The 8,290-nt window shown below is 47.0% G+C and overlaps 1 protein-coding gene across 1 annotated transcript; it reads left to right on the top strand.

The window, feature by feature from the left end:
• The first annotated feature begins 4,188 nt into the window (after positions 1-4,188).
• Positions 4,189-8,290, top strand: LOC121551756 (retinol dehydrogenase 8-like). The gene is made up of 7 exons (XM_045210966.1): positions 4,189-4,318; positions 4,442-4,629; positions 4,747-4,908; positions 7,013-7,192; positions 7,309-7,402; positions 7,679-7,862; positions 7,995-8,290. Exons 2-7 carry the CDS (start codon positions 4,557-4,559, stop codon positions 8,121-8,123), a joined length of 822 nt encoding a protein of 273 aa, XP_045066901.1. The 5' UTR covers positions 4,189-4,318; positions 4,442-4,556; the 3' UTR covers positions 8,124-8,290.

The following is an 8,290-nucleotide window of genomic DNA, read 5'->3' as shown; positions in this document are numbered from 1 at the left end:
TTGATTCACACTCAGTGTGGTGAGTACTAGCTCGTTTTGCCAGAGTAGCCGATACGTTGGTTATTCCCCTAACCTTAGTAATCCGGCCCTTCGTGAACGTAGCATGGGTCTGAATCGCACTAACCGAGACCTTAGTCTGCGATAGTGCGCCATCCCCAGATAGCTGCTGTGTCATAATGTCTGGGGGCGCCGATACTCTGGACACCTTCGTGACCGCGGTAATCGGACCCTCTGTGAACGCAGCATGGGTCTGGCTCGTACTAACAGAGACCCTAGTCTGTGATAGTGCGCCATCCCCAAATAGCGGCTGCGTCATCATGTCAGAATCTGACAGAGACTGCTGCCTGCTATGTAGAGCACTTCTTATACATGAAGTGTTATGTGTACCTACTCTGAGTGCCTGTTCAGCAACGCACCCTCGGTGGGCTGAACGGCTCTTAGAGTGGTAAGGAAGAGAGGGTGAGATTTGAACGCTCTCGGACGTATTATGGAAAAGGGGCTCTTTTTTGACAAAGTCAGGTGGAGCCAACTCTTTATTGAACACATCAACAATAGCAATCACATCACCCATCCCTTCAACCGAAGGGTGGGGGGGAACAGTGGATACGTTCGATGTCGACGGATCCTCTATTCTCTCCCCCGCGTCCCGTCATGTGCGCCTCCTCTTGCCTCCCTTGGGAGGCCAGGTCGGCGTCCTCACCACCTCCCTCGCCGGCTGTAACGGGGCTACCGTGGCTGCTGGAAGGGCGGGGCCCGTTCCCTTGCTGCCTGCAGCCGCCGGATGACGCCGAGTACGCCGCCTCGCTGTAGATCCCTGTCTACTCTGAGGGGCGGAGGTAGATGGCCTCTGTGACGGTGCCGGGCCCAGTCGCTCTGCCAATGGCAGGTGCTTGGCCAGCTGCTTCTTGTCCTCCTCCAGCTTAGAGAACCTCTCCGTCGCCTCTTTGACAGCGACCCCAAAGAGGCCGTCGTCAGAGAGGGGGGCGTTCAATAAAGACGTCCTGTCTGCCTCTTTCATGGAAGTCAAAGACAACCAGAGGTGTCGTTCCCCGACCACCGAAGTGGCCATGGACCTCCCTGCGCAGACTGCAGACGCCTGTGTTAGGTGAAGTATGGCGCCAGAAATCCTGGACGCCTCCTCCACCTCCTCCGGTACCAGCTCTGTCTTACCCGTGGTTAAACGGGACAGAGCGGCCGCCAAGAGGGCAATATTATTAGCTGCTGCTACAGCTTGGGCTCCCAAACTGAAGGACTTCTCTAACAGCAATGCTGTGAGACGGTCCTTCTGTGATGGCAACGTGGCCTTCTTGGAAGAGGGCCAAGGACTCGAACCCGGTACGAGATATGTCGCCATGGCGCTCTCTAACCTGGGGATTCCCTGACCCTGGAACCTTCCCTCCACTCTCGTGAATGGGAGGTACGCTTTAACCGGTAAAGGTGCCTCCCACGAGCCCTCGACGTACCTAGCCAAAGAAGGCATGGCAGGAGCCACTGGCTCTGCCGCCCTCCTTGGCCTGGAATAAGGTCCGCCCTCCATCATATCAACCTCCGGTGCGGAGGGAAGAGGGGGCAGCTTTATGTCCAGACGTCTGGCAGCTCTCTCAATGAGACCCGGAAAATCCGATCTCAGAGAGGCTGCAGCAAAAGACAGAGCTTCTGATCTCTCAGAGCTCGTACCCTCTCGCTATCCAAAGGAAAGGGGGGCTTGAAAGTATGAGGGATGGGGTCTGACTGTTCCATCGGAATGCCAGACCCCTCCTCAAAGTCCCTATCTTCCCCCGAGTCTGCGCCGTCAGACGACGCCTCTGAAGCAGAGGCTAGTATTGACAGCACGTCCTCAAGGGGGATGTCCTCCCTGAAAAACGCCCAACGCTGCTTCCTCTCCTTCAAAGAAAGGAGGGCGCAGGAGGCGCAATTCGGGGGACTGCAGACGCCTTCTTTGGCATGCTGGGACCCCAAACACACGAAACATAGGTCGTGGTGGTCACCGGCCGCCATGGAAGAGCATCTGCACTGAGCTCTGAAAAGAGCTTTTGGGGGTGGGAAATCTCCCGGTGTGCTCATTTAGACGACGTTGATGACTGGAGATCAACGGCGTTTTCGTCCTGAGTCTTCTTCGTGCTTCTTTGTCTCTTCTTGGCTCTTCAGTCTAGTCCAGTCGCTGAAGATAAAGGGAGGCAGATTGAGGGGAGGCATCCCATCTTATAGGGACACCTGTACTCCTATTGGCTGCAGGTGTGTGCATAATTTTGTCTCAGGCTGATGCTGCCTTAGGGCAGTGGGTAAACCAATAGGAGCAGAGCTCCAATATGGGGCGGAGCTCCACGATATAGAACACACCCTATCTTCTCCAGGAGCAGTCTGTCCGCAGCCCTCCAACGCCCTTGTCATCTCAAACATAGAGAACTCTGCTTCTCATGGCTCCCCTTTTCTCTTTAAGACATCCCGGAATTACCAGCCCCCTCTCCTAAACCAACAATGTGGTCCTCTGTAGCTCAGCTGGTAGAGCACGGCGCTTGTAACGCCAAGGTAGTGGGATCGATGCACGCATGACTGTAAGTCGCTTTGGATAAAAGCGTCTGCTAAATGGCATTAAAATTTAAAACCTAATGTAAATTGGCGACGAAGAACTACAACTCCCAGTAGAGCAGCCACAGTTTACAAAATGACATGACCCAGTTAGGTCATCGGGCTAGCCCCTGCTCAGTTGTCGTTATGTGACGGTTTACTTTGCTTTAGCTTTAATTAGAATAACCTGAATGTTTAGACGTTGCTCTAAATTGGCAATCTTTACCTAAATGTATATTAGACTACAAATTTACGTGGGATATATACCTGCACGGTAGCAAATTAGCACTATTTCCCACACTTCAGGTTAGTATACCGGTACACTATAGCCGTTTCTAACGGGTGTAGCTATAGCCTACTGTAGCTATATTAAAACCGGGACATGGGACAATTACATTAATTGCAAGCAACGCAGCTGTCAACTTCTGCAACTTTGTGTTGCAGCCTCTTAGGCTGATTTGAACTTGCATAACGTTCACTATTACGTTATAATATGATATAATGTATCATAATGGGTAGCATGTGTGTATGCTATGTACTTAAAGATTTATATTCGAAATGTATTTAGATTTGTAAAGAGGTGCAGACCCGTTGTCATGAAATAATGTGCATATGTAATGCCCAGCAAACATATTTTAAAGATTGAAATTAATTTAGGGTCCTGAGGGGAGGCTTTGTTACTGAAATCCACATAGCCATCCATATAATGAACCTAACCCTTTAGAGTGAAACGAAGTAATCAGCAGGCTACTGACAGTTGAATTAAGTGGGGCAAGCAGCGCCACCACAGACCCGCTGTACAGCGTAGATGGGTTAGCTGACAACGTCACGAAAACGATGTGCGCGCTTCCATGGGGCGTGTTATTGTGATTCTGGATGGACAGATTGCTAGCAAGAATGACAAGAAACTGCCATGTGGGGAATCGTAAGTGTCTCGTTTCATCTTGTTCTTGATACCATCTCTTGTTTTGGTAATATGGCTAAAATTCGCTAGCTAGCTAACCAACAACTGTAACGATGTATTTGAGAGACAAGTGCTCATTGTGCAAATTGATTTATGTTTTCAATAAAAATTGTCAACGAAATATAGTTTACATGTTGTCAACAATCTAAGCCAACCCCGTCAGTTTTTCCCCATAGTTGCGCACGTTTCGGTTTTATTGCTAAACATCCTACCCCTCTATGGAGCTAATGCGTTCCCAGGATAGACACATAGGATTACATGCTACCCAGACCGCACGCACAAGTTGATTTTGTCCCCCTACACCAGACGCGATCAGGACATGCAGGTTGAAATATCAAAACAAACTCTGAACCAATTATATTAATTTCGGGACAGGTCGAAAACCATTAAACATTTATGGCAATTTAGCTTGCTGTTGCTAGCTAATTTGTCCTGGGATATAAACATTTGGGTTGTTATTTTACCTGAAATGCACAAGGTCCTCTACTCCGACAATTATTCCACAGATAAAACGGTAAAAGTTTGTTTTCTAGTAATCTTTCCTCCTTCAGGCTTCTTCTTCTTTGGACTTGATATGGCGGTTGGCAACCAACTTTATGGTGCATTACCACAACCAACTGGACTGGAGCCTAGACCTCAGTTCATCTTTCAATCACCCATGTGGGTAGATGCACCAAAAAACCAATGAGGAGATGGGAGAGGCAGGACTTTCAGCGCGTTGAGAGTCACAACGAGTTCTAGTTTTGCGCCTGGCCACGTAGACGCTCATTGACGCGCACAAGCAATGTGGGTGCAATGATTGAATAACATGTATGTGTACATTTATTTTGCAACGCTTGCGCACGTGACGCTTGCGGTGTGGTCAGCATGTAAGCCTTCTAATCTTTTAACAAAGTACCTGCTTCACAGACTGACCCTGACCGCAAGGTTGACTGGTCACTAGGGTCCATGCATTCCAACTGCAAAGGACTCTGGGAGAGTTGCAGAGAACCCAGTTTCAATCAGGAGCTGCTGTGAGGTATCCATGGGGACCAGGAGGGTGCTGGTGACAGGCTGTTCCTCTGGGATCGGGCTGGCTGTGGCTGTAGGACTCAAAGGTCAGAGAGACAACATTGTGGTTTTCATAAATGAAATTGACAGTTTGACACGCTCATCCCCATCAGTTGAGATGCAGTGCAAGTGTTGTTAACTTGCAGTGTGTCTGTGTGAGGCAGTGGTTGCCACCATGAGAGACCTAGGAAAGCGGGAGCCCCAGGAGAGAGAGGCTGGGGACACCCTGAACAGATCCCTGGAGATCAGACAGCTGGATGCCTGCTGTGAAGACTCCATCAGAGAGTGTGTGGACAGCCTGCAAGACAGACGGGTGGATGTACTCGGTGAATATTAGGCTTCCGCGCACGCACGCTCGCACGCACACACACATAACACACACACATTCATACTGACTCTACACACACACACTTGCATGCAATCATCATATACACTGCTGCTACTCTGTTTATCATATATCCTGATGCCTAGTCACGTTACCCCTATACATATCTAACCCTACTACTCCAGTATCCCTGCACATTGTAAATATGGTTTGGGCACTGACCCAGGAACTGACCCTGTATATAGCTACTGACCCAGGAACTGACCCTGTATACAGTGAGGGAAAAAAGTATTTGATCCCCTGCTGATTTTGTACGTTTGCCCACTGACAAAGAAATTATCAGTCTATAATTTTAATTAATGGTAGATTTATTTGAACAGTGAGAGACAGAATAACAACAAAAAAATCCAGAAAAACGCATGTCAAAAATGTTATAAATTGATTTGCAGTTTAATGAGGGAAATAAGTATTTGACCCCCTCTCAATCAGAAAGCTGGGACCATAGTCACCAAGAAAACAATTGGTAACACACTACGCAGTGAAGGACTGAAATCCTGCAGCGCCCGCAAGGTCCCCCTGCTCAAGAAAGCACATATACAGGCCGTCTGAAGTTTGCCAATGAACATCTGAATGATTCAGAGGAGAACTGGGTGAAAGTGTTGTGGTCAGATGAGACCAAAATCGAGCTATTTGGCATCAACTCAACTCGCCGTGTTTGGAGGAGGAGGAATGCTGCCTATGACCCCAAGAACACCATCCCCACCGTCAAACATGGAGGTGAAAACATTATGCTTTGGGGGTGTTTTTCTGCTAAGGGGACAGGACAACTTCACCGCATCAAAGGGACGATGGACGGGGCCATGTACCGTCAAATCTTGGGTGAGAACCTCCTTCCCTCAGCCAGGTCATTGAAAATGGGTCGTGGATGGGTATTCCAGCATGACAATGACCCAAAACACACGGCCAAGGCAACAAAGGAGTGGCTCAAGAAGAAGCACATTAAGGTCCTGGAGTGGCCTAGCCAGTCTCCAGACCTTAATCCCATAGAAAATCTGTGGAGGGAGCTGAAGGTTCGAGTTGCCAAATGTCAGCCTTAAAACCTTAATGACTTGGAGAAGATCTGCAAAGAGGGGTGGGACAAAATCCCTCCTGAGATGTGTGCAAACCTGGTGGCCAACTACAAGAAACGTCTGACCTCTGTGATTGCCAACAAGGGTTTTGCCACCAAGTACTAAGTCATGTTTTGCAGAGGGGTCAAATACTTATTTCCCTCATTAAAATGCAACTCAATTTATAACATTTTTGACATGTGTTTTTCAGGATTTTTTTGTTGTTATTCTGTCTCTCACTGTTCAAATAAACCTACCATTAAAATTATTGACTGATAATTTTTTTTGTCAGTGGGCAAACGTACAAAATCAGCAGGGGATCAAATACTTTTTTCCCTCACTGTAAGTATAACTTTTGTATGACTGAAGCTTTTAGTGATAGGTCTAATGCTTTAATATTTAATAATTTCTGTCCTCCGAATTCATATTCATTATATAAATAGGCCCGTTTAATTTTGTCTGGCTTTCCGTTCCAAATAAAATTGAATATTTATTTCTCATATAATTTAAAAACTGTTCGCTAGGCGTAGGCAAGACCATAAGCAAATAGGTAAACTGGGATAAGAGTTCATCAGGGTGATTTTTCCACAAATAGACAGGTATTTACCTTTCCATGGTAGCAAGATCTTATCTATTTTTGCTAACTTTCTATTAAAATGTATTGGAGTGAGATCATTTATTTCATTTGGGATATGTATTCCGAGGATATAGCTACTTACTTTCTCGTGTTCTTCTTATTTCTATTTCTTGTGTGTTTTTGTTCTACTTGACTTTGTATTGTATTTTTGTATAGTACTACTGATATTGATTACTGCATTGTTGGTAAAGAGCAAACAAGAAAGGCATTTCACTGTACTAGCGCACGTGACAATAAAAACTTGAAACACACTCCAATATAAACTCACTTATACTGTATACAGTACACCATGAGGGATAACACATTGTCATCCATAATGAGTGAAGAGGGTGTGACATGGCATTATCAGTCTCCCTCAGTGAGTAATGCAGGTGTAGGCATGATTGGGCCGTTGGAGTGCCAAAGTGTGTCTGAAATGCAGGAGCTCTTCGACACCAACTTCTTTGGCTTGGTGCGGCTGGTGAAGGAGGTCCTGCCTGATATGAAGCAGCGTCAAAGCGGACATATTGTGGTAATGAGCAGCATCATGGGCATTCAGGGTGAGTAGTCAATACATAAATGCAGCTTCAGAAATAAATAAGGTGTTTACTTCCTAAACGTATCCCTATAGAATTTGACATTAAAATGAATGAATGGATTTTATTTGTATTGATAGGGCTACTCTTCAATGATGTCTACTCTGCTTCAAAGTTTGCTGTGGAGGGGTTCTGTGAGAGTCTAGCAGTACAAGCCATGAAGTTCAATGTGAAGTGAGTCTACACTAAAGGAGATCCATCCACATCACTTTACATGAGTCATACAGCAGTAACTAAACAATCACAAAGCAGTAACAAGACTTTGCCCTGATGCCACAACAGTGAACCCACAGGTTATGTTTTCATGTAGATGATTAGCCTGAGATACTGAATAGTTGATCGCACATGCAAGCAGGTGGATTCCCTCAGTTAAACAGTGGTCCTTTATCTCTCCCTGCTCTGTCCATCTGTCCTTCTCCCTGCTCTGTCCATATTTCCTTCCACTCTGAGGATGATTCTAGTGGAGCCTGGTCCGGTGGGGACAGAGTTTGAGAGGAAGGTGTACGAGGACGCTGAGAAGATGGACCTCGCGAGGGCAGACGAGGAGACTGCTAGGATCTTCCGTGAGCTCTACCTGCCCTACTCTAGGAAGGTGTTCAACTCCCTCGCACAGACACCTGAGGAAATAGCAGAGGTAACACTGTTCTGTCACTACTTTATATTTTGTGACTACTATCCTATTATTATTTGGTATGCAGTCTCAACATCTCATCCTTTGGTGGCTAGATGGGGAACAGAATGTACTAATCGCTCTACTCTCTTGCAGCCAAACACTTCAACTGATCACAGCGAAGGAGCCTCCGTTTCGCCACCAGACCAACCGCGTGTACATGCCCATGACTGCCCTGAAGCACGCAGACCCTACCGGTCGTCTACCCCTGGACACCTTCTATAAGATGCTCTTCAAGCACGACAGTCTATTCACTGCCAGTCTGGGGCTGCTGCACATGTTGCAGAAGAGGACGGGTATTTTGTATCGATGGGAGTATTTCCCGTGTGCCTTGTATTTTCCAGTGCGCCTGTTTTGTGCCCTGGAGTGTGTTTGATGCATTTCTGCGTAAA

This window comes from Coregonus clupeaformis, chromosome 35 (genome assembly GCF_020615455.1).
Source record: "Coregonus clupeaformis isolate EN_2021a chromosome 35, ASM2061545v1, whole genome shotgun sequence".
Taxonomy (NCBI): Eukaryota; Metazoa; Chordata; class Actinopteri; order Salmoniformes; family Salmonidae; genus Coregonus; species Coregonus clupeaformis.
This window is presented reverse-complemented; position numbering and strand designations above follow the sequence as displayed.